The sequence below is a fragment of the Platichthys flesus genome, chromosome 8 (genome assembly GCF_949316205.1).
Source record: "Platichthys flesus chromosome 8, fPlaFle2.1, whole genome shotgun sequence".
In the NCBI taxonomy this organism is placed as follows: domain Eukaryota; kingdom Metazoa; phylum Chordata; class Actinopteri; order Pleuronectiformes; family Pleuronectidae; genus Platichthys; species Platichthys flesus.
Window position 1 is genome coordinate 7,263,710 of NC_084952.1, and position 16,740 is coordinate 7,280,449.

The 16,740-nt window shown below is 44.7% G+C and overlaps 1 protein-coding gene across 3 annotated transcripts in view; it reads left to right on the forward strand.

Moving 5' to 3' along the window:
- enox2 (ecto-NOX disulfide-thiol exchanger 2) overlaps positions 1-16,740 on the forward strand; it is a 163,777-nt gene that overhangs the window by 127,313 nt on the left and 19,724 nt on the right. For all 3 annotated transcript variants that reach the window (XM_062394409.1, XM_062394411.1, XM_062394410.1), the window contains 4 exons: positions 2,933-3,139; positions 9,059-9,292; positions 10,647-10,859; positions 14,135-14,241. In XM_062394409.1, coding sequence (XP_062250393.1) covers positions 2,933-3,139; positions 9,059-9,292; positions 10,647-10,859; positions 14,135-14,241 — 761 coding nt within the window. The remainder of the gene's footprint in view (positions 1-2,932; positions 3,140-9,058; positions 9,293-10,646; positions 10,860-14,134; positions 14,242-16,740) is intronic.

Here is a 16,740-nt window from a genome sequence, read left to right on the forward strand (position 1 = left end):
TCCAATGGCTCAGATGTAAGTCTACACCTTCACCTCATTTAGTGCTCGCGGATGAATTAGCAAATCCCCCCCGTCTCCAAATCTGTCCAAGTGTTGGACGGTGAGGATGCGATACAGCAGCAGACCAGTGCAGGAGCCACACAACACAGAGAGCAGGACATAGTCTGTTGCAGCAGCCTCAATGTCTGCAGAAAATGCAAAATCTTGTATATTTCAGTCCAATACATCAGATTCAATTCTGGTGTAATTCTTGAAGGAAAAGTTAGTATTTTGATACATCCGTTCTATAGTATTTTACATGTATATCTTCCTAAATATATGCAAATGAATTGGATAAAATATCAGAAAAGCATAATGCAGTTTTCACACACTCAGTCATCTTCACAACCTGTCAGTATCTTGTCTCTCCCTCCTGTTAACTGCGTTTCTTTTATCCCCACTGTGGACTTAGCATTCTCCCCTTCCTCCTCCTCTCTTTCCTCGGTTTCTCTGTCTGCATTTTTAAATTAGCAGCCTTGAAGTCTGTCGCACAAAGTTTATCTGAATCTTCTGTGTTGTGCATTTGCATAACGTGTCCTAATGTGCTGAACAGTGGGGTTCAGTAGCACAGCAGTACACAACAGTCCAAAGTCACAAAAACTTTCTGTTGCAAAACCGAACAACTTTTTTGATCTAAGTTACAACACAACACATTCGGCTGCATGCTGCACTGCACCTGTTCTCCCTCCTGCTCTCGCTGTTCTCCTCCTCTCCTCTCCCCATCGTCACAATCACCCCCATCAGCCCCTCGTGGACCGAAAAAGGTCAGTCAATTTTCAAACTCTTTGTTGCATCTGCCAACAAAGCTCTTTCTTGCTTTTGCAACCTTTTCTGCACCAGCTTTACTTTTTCCAGCCATCTCAACTCAGAACTAGTTTAATCCTTCATGGAGCGAAACTTCAGTCGATATTTTTCCTGTAACAGTCACATTTCAAGAAAATAGGAGGCAGAGGGACCACTAAGAGATTAAATAATGACTACAAAGAGACACAAAACAACCACAAAGAGGTGAAAGATGTCCACAACGATGCATAAAACAACGTTCACACAACCACAAAGAGACACAGACAACTAGAAACAATGCAAAATGACCATAAAGAGACAAAAAACACCTACAGAAGGACCACAAAGAGACTCACCTGGAGTCTCACTTCTTTGTCGGAGGAGTGGTGAGGTCTTATATTTGTCTGTGTCCAGGGGCCCATCGTCTCATAATCTGTACATAGAATTTATTTGCCATCCATTTATGACACTGAATAATGACTCTAACCGTTAATAATGCAAAGTTTATTACAGCTCAGAACCAGGTCTTTAAACTCTCCTCTTAAACTGGTCTTCCCGTCCGCAAGTTTCTTAGCTCGGCCCCAGAAGGCATCTTATTAGGAGCCCAGACGACATCAGCTGAATGCGAAGAAGCGATAAAAGCTCCTTGCTCTGTGTCGAAGTTATTAGACCAGTCATCCTGCTGAGAGAGCTCCACAACAAAAGGATTGGATTCTCCCCCTGACCTGGATCCACACAATAAGTCAATGGGTTCTTTCGTGACCTGTAGAGCATCCTTCCACCAATTGCCATGGACATCTGTTTTGTAGGTTTTGCGTGATGCTGCTTAGAAAACTAAAACACAGTCCTCCCAAGTTAAGTATCATTCAGTTAGAAGATGACCAGGCACCTGTGTTCTGCAGAAGTTTGTTGCACTGTTACTGAACCCAACCAGTGCTTAGTCCTGAAACCCTTTTGATCACACTTGAATCAGAGCAATAGATATCTGAGTTTCTCCTGGTGATACAGCTCAGATATCCAACCAAGGTCAACCCCAGTTCTTTCTCATCATGTCGATATATCTACAGGGTTCGAGCGTCAGGCCTTTCTAGCAGACACCCAGAAATACATCATCCCAGCTTTCCACTGATTAGCTCGTTCACTCCTCATAGCCCACGCTAATCATATTCATCATGGATGAGAAGCTTGATCTATTGGAGATTAGATCAGTCAACATTCGTCCGTGTTGAATAAGTGATTTCTGCGATGCAGTGGACCTTCCACATGAGAGGTTTTGCAATCACTCTGTAGTCAAAAGGATTTCATTTTCATGCATGGCATGGTTTGATATTAACATTGATCGAACAAAAAACAATCTGAGCTTGTTGCTCTAAGTTATCATTACTCATGCGTTAAACTGTCATCATATTTTTAGGTCATAAGGTCAGTGTTTTATATTTGACTTCATGAATTCGGTAGCATCAAGCTCCATGAGAATGTGGAAAGTTAGGTTTCTAGTTTTAATGTTGATGTTCGTCTCAGCCTGAATGTTCATGTCTCTAAGTGAAGAATCAGAATCTTTATTGGACTTTTTTTACCGTGCATCTTTTTTTGTATGAGTGGTTTTCAGCTCCATATATATATATTTTAAATTCATTGATATACCTGGAAGGCAGAGTCAGCAGCATAAACACCTTGGTTTTTGTTATTGTGTGAACCTGATGGAGTCAGTGCCATTTAGATGTTGACATTTTAAGTAGGCATTGAATGGATATATTTTTGGATTGAGGCTACAAGTGTGCAGCTGCTTTATTTCAGACATCATAAAGTTTTTTTTTGAAACATTTTTATTGGAGATATATATTTCCACACATATTTACCTATGAGCGAAAAACAAAAGAAAGAAAATCCTACCTGCTCCTGTCAGAATAATTTACAGCAGTTTTCTTATCAAAACACTCTGTTCTTGCCATTGGATATTTTGTCTACAGCTTCTCAGAGCATTTTTCACACCTAATCGAGTTTCTGTGTTCTCAGACAGCTGAGTCATTCCTTGAATTGTGCGTATTTCAGCTTTATTATCTGTTGTGCTCACAGTTTCATCACCATACATCATTATTTTTCTCGACAGATCTTCCCTCTCCCGCCACAAGAGACCGTCCTCCGGGTTGTAAGACAGTGTTTGTAGGGGGTCTGCCCGAGAACGCCAACGAGCAGCTCATAATGGAGGTCTTCGGACAGTGCGGCGACATCGTTGCCATACGCAAAAGCAAAAAGAACTTCTGCCATATCAGATTTGCGGAAGAGTTCACCGTGGACAAGGCACTCTTCTTGTCAGGTGAGCCATCGCTACTCGGAAACCTTTGTCACGCCCTATTTGGTAAAAGTATTTCTGTGTATTGTAGCAGATACAATGCCACTTAGATAAATGTCACGCAGGAATATTAAGCAGTTTCTAAGTGGGCAGCTGGCAGTAAACCTCGTATTCATTGACAATCTGAAGTGAATCACATTTTGAGACCTGAAAGGCTTGAAACCGGGAAAGAAAAACAACTGTGTAAGAAACTCAGCATCAGTTGTGTTTTAATCACAAGGAAACAACAAGGTATTTTGAATTTGTTGCAGATGTGACTCACCATAGCAACAGCAGCAAGGGCTCGTGGGTATTATCTTACAGGACCCACACAGGAAAAAACATGTATTTCTAAATAATTAAAGCTAGTGCCCACACCACAAACATAAAGGATCATTTAATTATTCAGGATCCTCCCATGTTTTGATGTCAAGTAGATCAGGAAAAAAGGAGCTATTGAAATGGGAATTCAGAGTGGAGGGTTAGGGTTAGGCCTCATTATCTTCTATTGTGCAGACGACAGCAAAAGTAGCCAAGAATATGTGATACTGTGGCGTGCACTCATGGGTGTGTCCTCTCACCCAGTGGGTTGATGGGTAATGTTAGAGGCTGTAGCTATATATATTTCCCGTATGGGGAACATGTGCTCGTTCTTCCTAGCTACTGAATAAACGACAGTAAACAGTACCTGCGTCTCTGCCTTTCCTTGTCTTGCCACATTGGTGACTTCCGCCGTTTAAATAACATTACGGCCCATGACCGTTATCCCATTCCGCATGTTCAGGATTTTTCAATTCGTCTGGCGGGCATGACAATTTTTTCTAAAATCGATTTGGTGCGAGGTTATCATCAGGTGCCTGTGCGGGCAGAGGACGTGCCCAAGACTGCAGTCATTACACCGTTTGGTCTTTTCGAGTTCCTGCGAATGCCGTTCGGCCTTAAAGGCGCAGCGCAGACATTTCAGCGCTTGATGGACTCGGTGCTACGTGACCTCGCGTTTGTTTTCGTCTATTTGGACGACATCTTGGTGGCCAGCCCGTCGGTTGATAAGCATTTATCGCACCTTAGGCAGGTTTTCCAGCGCCTTGATGGGCATGGTCTCATTGTGAACACAGCCAAGTGCCAGTTTGGGCTGTCTGTCATAGACTTTTTGGGCCATCGCATTTCGTCGCAGGGTGCGGTTCCTTTGCCCTCGAAGGTGCATGCAGTTGCGGATTTTCCCCGTCCAGTCTCGGTCAGGTCGCTGCAGGAGTTTTTGGGCATGGTAAACTTTTACAATCGTTTCTTGCCTCGTGCGGCCCAACTCCTGCAACCGTTGTATGGTGCTTTGAAGCTTAAGAAAGCTAAGGACCAGGTTGACTGGACCCCTGTGAGGATCCAGGCTTTTGAGGGGGCTAAGGCTGCCCTGGCTAACGCGGCGCTTCTGGCGCACCCCGCGTCTCGGGCGCCTATCGCCCTCACGACCGATGCTTCGGATGTGGCTGTAGGTGCAGTTGTTGAACAGCGTGTTGCGGGTGCGTGGCAGCCCCTTGCATTTTTTAGCCGCGGTTTGCGAGACAGTGAGCGAAAATACAGCGTGTTTGACCGGGAACTGTTAGCGTTGTACCTGGCTACGCGTCATTTCCGTTTCCTGCTCGAAGGCCGCCCTTTCACAGCCTATGTTGACCACAAACCATTGACGTTTGCTATGGCGAAGGTGACAGAGCCATGGTCTGCTCGCCAGCAGCGCCATCTAGCTGCGATCTCCGAATTCACAACAGACATCCAACATGTGGCGGGTAAAGCGAACCCGGTGGCAGACTGCCTGTCACGGGTGCTGGTGTGCCCTGTGCATCTTGGGGTTGATTTTTCAGCACTGGCTGCCGACCAACCTGGGGACCCGGGTATCGTTGCACTGAGAGCTGCGAGTACCGGTCTGGAGCTGGAGGAGGTAGTGGTGCAAAATGGTGGGCCTGCCCTCCTTTGCGACGTCTCCACGGGCCGCCCCCGCCCGGTGGTGCCGGTTGCTTGGCGCCGTCGGGTCTTTGATATGGTGCACTCTCTTTCTCATCCGGGTGTCCGGGCGTCGGTGAAGTTGGTGTCTTCGAAGTTTGTGTGGCCTGGCCTTCGCAAAGAGGTCAAAGAGTGGGCGGCCACATGTGTGGCGTGTCAGCGCGCAAAAGTTCACCAGCACACTAGGGCGCCCCTCGAGCCATTTTTGATTCCGGCCAAGCGTTTTGATCATGTGCATATCGACCTTGTGGGGCCTCTTCCCCCTTCCCAGGGTTTTACACATCTCCTTACCATGGTAGATCGGACCACTAGGTGGCCAGAGGCGGTTCCTCTGTCTTCCACGACATCTGCGGACGTGGCACGCGCTTTTCTTTCAGCTTGGGTCTCACGTTTTGGTGCACCGTCTGATATCACCTCTGACAGAGGCCCGCAGTTCATTTCGGATCTCTGGTCGGCGCTAGCAAAGTCTTTGGGCACACAGGTTCACCGTACCACTGCCTACCACCCCCAGGCTAACGGTTTGTGTGAACGTTTTCACCGGTCGCTTAAGGCGTCATTGAGGGCTGCGCTCTCAGATGCAAATTGGTTGGATCGGTTGCCGTGGGTGATGCTCGGGTTGCGCTCGGCTCCTAAGGCTGACCTGGATGCCTCGCCTGCGGAGTTGGTGCTCGGTCAGCCGCTCCGCGTCCCAGGGGAGTTTCTGCCTCAGAGCTCGGCCCCCTTTCCGGTTCCTGTTGCGCGTCCTGCGTCACAGGCCGCTTGTGCACCGGTGCCCGTGCATCATTTTTCTCCTCGGTCTTTCGTGCCAACGGATCTCGCGACCACTCGGTTTGTTTTCGTGCGTCACGATGCTCACCGGTTTCCCCTCCAGCCCCCGTATGACGGCCCGTTTAGAGTGTTGGAGGCGGGTTCTAAAAGTTTCATTCTGGACATGGGCGGGCGCAGGGAGCGCGTTTCGTTAGACAGGCTTAAGCCAGCTCATCTGTTGGCTGGCGAAGAGGTGCTACCGGCCCGGGTTCCCCGTCGTGGTCGCCCCCCTTCTAAGACCCCTGTGTTGTTTTCTCCAGTTGTGCCTCCTGATCCTGTGCCTGTTGTGAATGATGTCCCTTCTGCCTGTTCCACCCCTGCGTTTGCGGACGGGGGTCGGCGTAGCCGTTGTGGCCGCCTCGTTAAACCCCCTGAGAGGTACTGACTGTTGTCCCATTTTTTTTCCCTCTGGGTGTTCGGGGGGGGGCTGTGTGGCGTGCACTCATGGGTGTGTCCTCTCACCCAGTGGGTTGATGGGTAATGTTAGAGGCTGTAGCTATATATATTTCCCGTATGGGGAACATGTGCTCGTTCTTCCTAGCTACTGAATAAACGACAGTAAACAGTACCTGCGTCTCTGCCTTTCCTTGTCTTGCCACAATACAACATTTATCATTTGTTATCTTTAATCTTAGCAGCAGCTTCTTCCTTTCACATTTCTTAAATCTGATCTCAGTGAACTGCTGGACACATATTTCTTTTATTTTTAAATCCCACTTGACCTGTAGTGCGTGTGTGTTTGTGCGTGAGTGTTTTAGTGTGTGCGTGGGTGTGTGTCTGTGTGTGTGTGTTTGTATCTGTGTGTGCAAATGAGAGATCCTATGCCTCTCTGCCTCTTATTCTTACAGTGAGATGTGGGAGCTGAGGTCCATTTATTAGCCAGATGACAGAGCTGTGCAGTTTTCCCATAAATAACCCCCCCCCCCCCCCCCATACACACACACACACACACAAACACACTGAGATCTCCTCATATGAAATATTGAAGTAGTGGTAGATTGGGAGCCTGGAGCAGGGAGAGCGGACTGAAGCAGAAACAGCCCTCAGCCCTCAGCCCTCAACGTTTATTTTCCTGTTTGCTCTGGCATCCGCCTCGGCCTCCCCTCTTCATCTGTGATGAGAGCTTGTTGGGCCCCTAAGTGAATCGCTGTGAGCATCATCACTGCGTCCAGCAAGAGCACACACACGTGTGTTTTCTCAAAAACACACACAAAACTCTCTCTCTCTCTCTCTTCTGTTCATTTCAACCAATTAAATCCCAAAATGGGCTATGATTGCACTTTAAATCTACGACGAACCAATTGAGAAAATTGAGTGAGGCGCAGAGAGTGAGGAAAAGATGGAAGTAGCTAGGAGAGGGGGGGAGTGAGAAGTCAGTTCCCTCCCCAAGTTTCTCTTGTGTATTGACAAAAGGATGCAGGCCTTCTCATTGTAACCCCCACAGCGATAGTTTATCCTCTGAAAGTCATCCAATAAGCACAATAGGACACGTTGAAGAGAAGTAGACCCTAATCAAATATTGTGTTCTTTCGTTTTCTGTGTATTCTGTAAAATGGTCTCAATATAAACCACAATGGCAACTGAGTAGAGCCTGTACCAAGTCCTCAATATTTCAGTGAAGCTGCACAATCACACACTCACATATCAGTCCCTTAAATAGTGCTGCTCTTTTTCATCAAGATTCATAATTGATTCCCTGGGAAATCTGTGAAAATGTCAAAAAACACTCCCCTTTTTTCCTTTTCAGTTTCTTTTATGCTTATTTTACACCTGCACACACTCATTCACAAAAAATCTACACAACACACACTAATCTAATACATTAACTCTCCTTCTGTCTGTTTTGTTTTTAGTTTTTACCTGTTGCTGTCGCATTGCAGATAATATCCAACATTTGCCCCCTGACGTTAAATGTGTCAATTCATCCGTTGTGTCGTATTTCACAAAAACAACACAAAAAATGAGCACTTGCCTGCAATGTTAAAGAAAGTGATACATTTGTTTGGGATCTAAATGTTTGTCCAGATCCCTTCCAAAGTTGATTTTTTTCTTTCTTTGCCTATGTTCCATGTTTCCACCAAATTCTATGAAAATGTATTATTTAATTTTTTGTGTTATCCCACAAATAAACAAACCTCCTTGGTGTTATGAAAGGTGATGGAAAACTCCCCCACAACAACAGACAAAAACTCATTTGTGTTACTATTCAGTCTCAGGCTCCTATTTTCCCTGTTGCTTCCTGTGAATTCTCATCAGATTCACACCTGCAGGGGGGTTTTTTTTTAGCATTTGCATTAAAAAGCTGCACACCGTCTCCAATTCAGTCTATCTGGTTCATCTTGTTTGTTCTTTCCTTTCATTTGTGAGCTGTCAAGTGTGAGACTCCAGCGATTATCATATATATATATATATTTGCCAAATCACTGAAAATGAACATAGATTAATAAAACGTGTGAATTTAATGTGTGAAATTGTCAGAAATGAACATCATTCGAGCTTCGCACTGCTGCAGAGATCCAAAGTGAAAAAACACACAACTGTGTCCCGCTCAGTCTGAATCTGACGGTCGATCTTTATCACTTCATCTCTCTCCCTCCCTTTGTTTCTGTCACTCTCTGCTGTCAAACATTTAATGACGGGACAAGAAGTCTGCAGACACACAAAGTTCAGCAGAGGCTAATGGGACGGCCGTTATTTGGCAGGTATAGGCTCCATCATTTGGAGAAAATGAATATCTGCAAAGTTTTATGGTAATGTTACGGTAATTATTGAGATATTTCAATCTAGGAAAAACTAGTGGACCTACCCCAGGTGCCACCCACAGAGCCGTGATGCTAACTTGGCTGAGAAAAAAAAATTAAGTCTAAAGTATTTTCTTTAAAAGAAATTAGAGGCATTTAAACACCTGCAGTTTGCAAATCACACTGTGAAAATGACATCAAACTGTCTGAGGAGACAGATTAACTCACTTTAATTGGTGAGTTCCCTGCTGCCCCATCTGCTTCTTCCCCATTAGACTTCTATTACATATTACACTTATTCCCATTTCCTTCTCCCTTTCATTTCCTTTTTTTGCTTTTAATTTTCAAACTTTTGTCTGCCTAGGTTATCGTATCCGTTTGGGCTCCAGCACGGACAAGAAAGACACCGGTCGTCTTCACGTGGACTTCGCTCAGGCAAGAGACGATCTGTACGAGTGGGAGTGTCACCAGCGACTGTTGGCCAGAGAGGAGAGGCACCGGCGCAAAGTAGAGGAGGATCGCTTCCGGCCGCCCTCCCCCCCTCCCATCGTCCACTACTCGGAGCACGAGTGCAGCCAGCTGGGGGACAAGATTAAAGGTTTGTGGACACGGCCAAGTATAGATAAATACACATGTGTATCGTATATCGCAGGCATAACAGAGAGGGGGAGATAAAGCTTGAGGTTGTTTTAATTACGCTAAGGGCGTTTTCAAGTAGAGAACAGATTGTAATGGTCACGTTGTTAATGAGCAAACTGGAGTGAAAATAGAACCAACCATAGTGCCATTGTAATTCATGCAGACCCTTAACTAACAAGGTAGTGGGTAAGGGGATAATTTGTGTGTGTGTGTGAGTGTGTTAATGTGCGTGTGTGTGTGTGTGTGTGTTAAAGTGCATGTGTGTGTGTGTGTGTAAGGGTGCTTGCAGGGAGCAGCCAAGACATAACAGGAACAGTCCCTAACCAAAGCTGGTAAAACTGACATGATACTCTGATGTTCTAACAAATTCAGGGAATTTGTTTTTAAAGATGCAACTTGAAGGCTGTTAAAACACAGTATATATCGGCTCCCTCTGGCCTCTGCCCCCCCCCCCCCATCCCTCTCATCTCTTACTCGTTCTTCCCCCTGCTCCTCTTTGCTTATGGCTTCCATTTTCTCCCCTCTGCTCTACTTGCCATGTCTCCTCAGCTTTCTGTCAAGTTTCTGGCTGAATAAACTCGCCACGCTAATGAGCAGTGACACTTCCAGGTCTCAGTCACAGTTGCCCGTTAACAAAATGGCTGTGACTTTATGCCTCTCTACCATCTGCGTGTGTCTTTTCTCTGCTCTTCCCTCTCTGGCGCTGGTGTAAATAGAAAAACTGTGCGATGTTGTTTTCGCCAACGTTTTGTTTCTGATCGCTGTCTGTTCAGATGCACATTTGCATTCGCTGTTTCACTGAATCTTCCACCGACACCATTTTTCAGTGTCAGTTAAATTCCTGTTCTCCAAACCTTTTGATGACAAGAAGCTCAGCAGAGGCTCTTCTGTTCAGACCACCTCAAAACAAATTCTCAGGCATCACTGTGGTCTATAATGTTGTTTTTTTTGTTATATATTTAATGCATATTTTATCCTTTTGATCCTGTATCACAGCTGTATTTGGTTCCTTCTCAATTTTAATCTTTTCAGTGTCACCTTCTCCATATTATCTCCAACTTTACTTCTACGTTTTACTCAATAAACAGTGTTACATGCTACTATATTTATTTTAAGTTCCCTGTAAACAGATGTTTATTATGTGACAAACTTAATATTTTACGTACTCATGCATTATGACTAAACTCTTCACATTGAAAATGATTTTCAGCTCAGCAACTTTTGCTTTCAGCATCACAAGTGTCCCGGAACTTTATGTTGACCTTCCGCAACAGAATCTTGACTCTTTCTATATCTGCTCACCTCTCGGCCAGACGACGGCAACTTTCATGAAGCGGTGCGTGTGCTCCTGACCTGGCTGGAACGAGGCGAAGTCAACCGCAGGAACGCAAACAACTTCTACTCCATGATCCAGTCGTCCAACAGCCACATCCGCCGGCTGATGACCGAGAAGAGTCAGCACGAGAAGGAGATGGAGGAGGCCAAAGAAAAGTTCAAGACCGCCCTCTCCGGCATTCTATCTCAATGTGAGTCCTCAGTCACACACACTCGACAGACTTGTGATGTGTGATGAAATAAATCCTGTTGGTCAGGATCACTCTGGGAGAGCTAACTCATTTACAGCCACTAGCATAGCTCATGCATACATGTGCAGGAGGAGGATGCAATTGATTCCAATCCTTGTAGGTGTAAGTTTCCCTATCTCAGAACCATACACAACTCACATTCACATTTTATGAGCTACGGGGCAAAATTGTGCCTGGAGAAGTGAGATCCAGTAAAACGTAAGTATAATATTGTTCCCAGCTGCTCATTAACTCTCACATGATGCACAGAGCAGTGGTGTACACTATTGTAAATACCTAAGAGATGCACAGCGGATATAAAGGTTATGACAGATTAATAGTCTCATGGAGGCCGTATTGTTTGGTGCTAATTTGTTGTTTGGAGGCTGGCATTAAGGTAAGTTGAATTTCTTTCCTAAACATGACATCCTATATCACTGGATATCACTGTGAGGTTTCAGTGGTTTCCTGCTCATCCTTCATTCCATCCATGAAACAAAGTGTCCTAGAAATCAGAGGGATCAAAATAATGGTATACCTTTTAACATACATGGATAAAGGGAAGCCCAGAGATCAGAGCTATTCAGTTTACCTTCTTTTTAAAGTCTTAAGTAGCCCAGCACGTTCAAAGCATTAATATAGCAAAGGCCGGACGTGTTGAGTATATGCATGCTTAGCTCATTTGGGTTTATAAAAGCCTGAAGGCAACTTAAACTGCTCCTACAGCTCCAACCTTTGGCAGCTTCAGCTGCGCAGCTGTTGGTTTGCACCACAGCCTGCAGCACTTTGTCTCCACATATCCCACCACATGCATTTTAAATGGAATGTAAACATCCTCAAAAACAAACTGAAATCCTGTTTTTTTATTTTATTTTGTTTATTAGGTAGATAATAAACATAATGTGTAGACACAGAGGGTGTGTGGGGCTGTTTTGTTTGGTTAGAGAGTCACGGTTCCCTCTGTTGGTGCATTACTGGTCTTTTAATGATCAAACAAAGCCAAACCCGATGAGGTCACTTTCAACTGGGACTGACTCTCGGTCCGAATGACATAAATTCAGCCTGGCGAGTCCCCTAGTTGTGACTGTGCAGAACAGTTTGTGATCTTAAAGAGTCAGTTCCCTGAGGTCCAATCAGGAGTCATTCTCAGCTTTCAATCATGACATTACACCTCCCTTTGATATTACTAAATAACTATCTTAAAGGAATTAAAAAAAAACAATACCTGAACAAACATCAGTGTGCTAAGAACTACCTAAAAAGACAGAAAGTATTTGATGCCTTTTTAATTTGCTCAATGTCCCATCCACTAACATGAAGGAGGGAAGATTTATACTAAGATCTATACTGCAACCAGCCACCAGGGGATGATCAGGACACTTTGGCCCCACTTAAATCAGAATCAGAATTATTGTTATTGCCATGTATATTTGCACATAAAGGGAAATTGCCTTGGTGTTGTTGGTGCACTGTACAAACAACAATATAAAAACAACAATAAAAAACATCAACAATAGAACAACAATATATAGAGTAAGAGAGTTACGGGCACGTGCGGTTCTAAGGTGCAGAGATTGGTGATAGTGCCAATAATATATAGTTATAAATAACTAAAGGGAGTAGTCTTGCCAATCATCCTCATATAGAGTCTATGGTTGTGTGCCCAGGTTTTGAGATATTGGTAAATCTACAATAAAGGTGCCGGACATTCAAGTTGTACGGTTCAAAACATTTGAATTAATAAAATATAAAATAATCCACAAACCTCACTGAAAAGCTTTATTTCAGCTTCTTTCTACCATCTTGAAAACACATGGAATACAAATGCGTGTGTGCATAATATATAATAGTTCATACAAACTGACAGCTCTGAAAGTGTGCCTGCACTGTTCTTCTCTTCCTTCCCTATCGACCTGCTCCCTCAGATTACAGGGTGCAGGGAAGATGCTATTGATCCCTGCAGTGTTCTCTGTCTCACTCTCTCTGCTCAGCAAACACACACGATAAGCTGGCCGTCTTATTGACTCCTCTCGTCTGTATTAGGTCCCCTGGGATACACAGACCACCCACACAGGCCTGCATGGCCACACACATGATGACAACATACAGAAACTGCCACAGCACATATAGGCGGACAGCAGCTGTCTTCAAAGACATCACACCTACGACCAGAGGAATTCTTTTATGGTCAAGTTAAAGTTTCTCCTCTTTGTCATTTTGTTACAACTTTACTGGAGCTGGAACCTTCGAGGACTGAAGGTTGTTTTAGTGATTTTTTTTTTTTTTAAAGAAAAGAGAAATCTGCACAGGGAAGAACATACTGTGCTACTTCAACCACGTGTCCTTGGGCAAGGCTCTTACCAGCCGGCTGCTGTAGGGAAGTGAAGCGGCACATTACCACTTTCACAATATATGTTTGGCATGTTAGCATTGTACACTTGCTGTATAAAAGACATAAAATTAGCTCCTTTCCCATTGATAGAAGAGGTGTTTGTCTTTCTTCCCCCCCCCCCCCCGTTGTGCTATGGACAACTGAGGCACTTTCTCGTCTCATTTTCTGACCAATAATCCTGTTTGCCCGGTCAGAGGATCATCACTATCATCCTGAGTCATTCGGCACCAGCTAGCTAGCTCACCTCCTAGTAATGGCACCCTGCATACAGAGGATGGAGGTCTCCTGCAGCCCTTTGCTGCTTGTCTTCCTCGCTTTGTCTCATCCTTTCAATAAAGGCCAAATACCCAATAAATATCAGTAGTTGAATTAAAAATCTGAACCGGTCTCAAGTCTGAACGAAAGTGGTTGACAGATCATCACTGCCATCTCTGCTGTGGAGCCGAACCACCAGCCTGGCTAATAAAGGTCAGGTCAGCTGTAGCAGAACTACATCTTTAAAGGTCTTTATTCTGTATGAGTCAGTTTGTCATATATAATTCAAGTATGTTGCAAGAATGTATGATTTATTGAAGTCAAGTTTTGCATGTGGGACACATCTGACCAACAATCCACAAAATAATGTGCGGGGAGCAGCCGGTAAGTAGATCACACGCTAGCAGACACATGGAACACACGCGCACGCGCACACCCACAAACACACAAACACACACACACACACACAGTTCTTAACATCCCTAGTTGACTCCACTTTCTCACTCCTCTGCTCCTTCCCACCTGCCCTCTGTCTCTCTCTCTCTCTGTCTCTGGATGGTCTCTGGTCCTTCCCTGCATCCCGCCACAGTTCAACAGATTGTGTCTGTATTCCAAGCTGCTTCCAAACAAAAGGCATGGGACCATTTCTCCAAAGCTCAGCGCAAGAACCTGGACATGTGGCACAAACAAGCCGAGGTTGGTACACTTTGATTTCACTCTGTTGTTCACATGATCAATGGAAAATTAGACTTTTCCCCTTAATTTTTCTTCTACACCTGTCTCATTGTAAGGCTCTTTATTTCTCCACTGATTGTTAGACTGCTCACAGTAGAGGCCACATTCTGACACTTTAAGTGACACAAATGAGAAAGAAAAAAAATCAGAAGTGAAAAGAACAAACTCCTCCTTATAGTAAGTACTTTGGTTGAAGCCAGCATGGAGAGCAGGTGCCTGGTCACCAGTGTAAGTTCCAGACACTCCCAGGCCCAAAGACACCCGCCCCCCCCTTCCCTCTCCTTCCCTCTCCTCCCCCTCCTCCACCATTGCCTTCCCTGGTGAAGGGATGCGAGCTGATGGGTGAGTTTTCCATATCACAGGGGGTCCGGGACACAGGTAAATCTGCACAAGCCTTCTCCCCCTGCACCTGCAGATGTTATTCTTTTTTTTTCTAAACTAAATGAAACATAAAAGCTTATTCATTTTCAAATCTGCCAGCATTTTTGCTATCCCCTATCTGCTCACCATTTTCTCTGCCTAATGGAGTTTTAATCACCATGATGACGGGTTGTGTGTAATAATAAAGGGTCTGGCGTGTCTCTGAAAAACCCTCAGTCAACCTGTTCATGGTATTTCTAAGTGCTGTCTGAAGAGGATCTGCACAGGCCTGGGGTTAGTGAGGGCTTCGCTTTCATATGGCACTCAGAGAGTCTGGAGTGTGTTGTCGTCCTGGGTCTAATGGAACATATATGATCATGTCAGATTGGTAAGTGTCTTTGAACCTCTGTATAAAAAAATAAAAAAACAGCTCACGGTTTAATTTAGAGTCTGATTCAGTCACACACAGACACTCTCACACACACAGTAATACAAGAACCTCACACAGCAGAAGCACCTGTAGCAACTTGACAGGTAGGTGTTGAAAAGGAAATAAAACATTTTTCTCTAAATGCACAGCTTTTGCAGTTTCATGAAAATAGTCCCAAATAATCTGAACATTAACCCTCAAACTGCAGCAGCTGTTTGTACGAACTAATGCTTGTAATAGGTCTAAGCCTCTTAACATGAACTCAGTGAGTGTGTAGAAGGCTGAATGATGCATGTTTAAATGCAAATAAAGTGAGCACACAACTGGTTGTGTGACGTTGGTAAAGACCACTTCTGTGATGTTGTCTTTCCTTGCTCAGACCTTGAGGGTCTCTCAGGAATCCACTCATCTGAGAATCGCTTTCTTCTCTTTCTCTCTCTCTCTCTCTCTCTCTCTTTGTATATATATATTTATATATACACTATATAAGAACTGTGGATGGCAGAGGCCTCAGGGATCTTTCCATTTTATCTCAGACTTCCTTTGTAGAGCCTCTGTGTGAACACTGCACACACCAGGGAGTACAGCATGACCAGCAATCCACTGTGGGAGGACACTCGGCCGCCGAAAATGTCCTCATTCAGAAAAATGTTTCAGTGAAGAAAATCTTTTACATGATGCTGTGGTTCAAACTCTCTCTGTAGTCTCTTTTGTCTTCTCATCCAACTGGTTCACACTTTATAATGGCAGTGAGAATAAACTTTAAAGTGTGTGTGTGTGCGTGTGCGTGTGCGTGTGCGTGTGTTTGTGTGTGTGTGTGTGTCTTGATCATCCCATAGACACAATTTATATTATATTACGATTCATGTGTTGAGAAGAACCAGCAGATAATGATCACCTGACACTGCAGGTCCAATCATCTCCACAGTGTTCGGTAGCCCTCAGCTTATTGTGATAATTTTACACTTGACTTTTAGCCGACAGCTTCACCCTCGCTACTATTTCACACTCATATTTGCTTATTTTCACTGGTTTGTGCGGCCTGATGTTGCAATGTAGAGCCCGGCTCTTAAACACCAGCAGGCGGAGGAAAGTAAAACACAGCAGACTGCACCGATAACACAATCTGATTTTGATCTGTGTTATTTCACCCAATATTGATCCGTTAAAATATTTCAGGATCACTGATCTCACATCGATCACATTCTGTAGACATGACTCAGAGGCTGCAGTGTGTAGGACCGGCAGCCACTGGCCAGTGTAAAGAGCATAGGTAAGTAAGTGCAGTTGCTCAGGGGAAGTTTATCATCAAATAGACAGCCAGTGTTTCTCTCAGTCATATTGTATATTCAGTATGATTCTCCGGCCGGGAGGTGAAATATAGAAGAACAAGCAGCAGTGTTGAAAAGCTGCAGCTCCCGGGCAGAATCGGATAACAGCTGTCTCCCTCTATCAGTGTTCTTATGCTTGTGTGTATGCAGTTGACGTGTTAGCGTGCACAGGTTGGCCCCCTACACACACACACACAAACACCATATGGTTGCGTGTCTATGCGTGTGTGTGTGTGTGTGTGCGCGCGTGTGCATGTGTAGAGGACCTGTTTGACCTCCGCCATGGGCTCAGGCTGATAACGTCAGCTGACAGATGGCGGGAAGTTTACTTACTCTTGG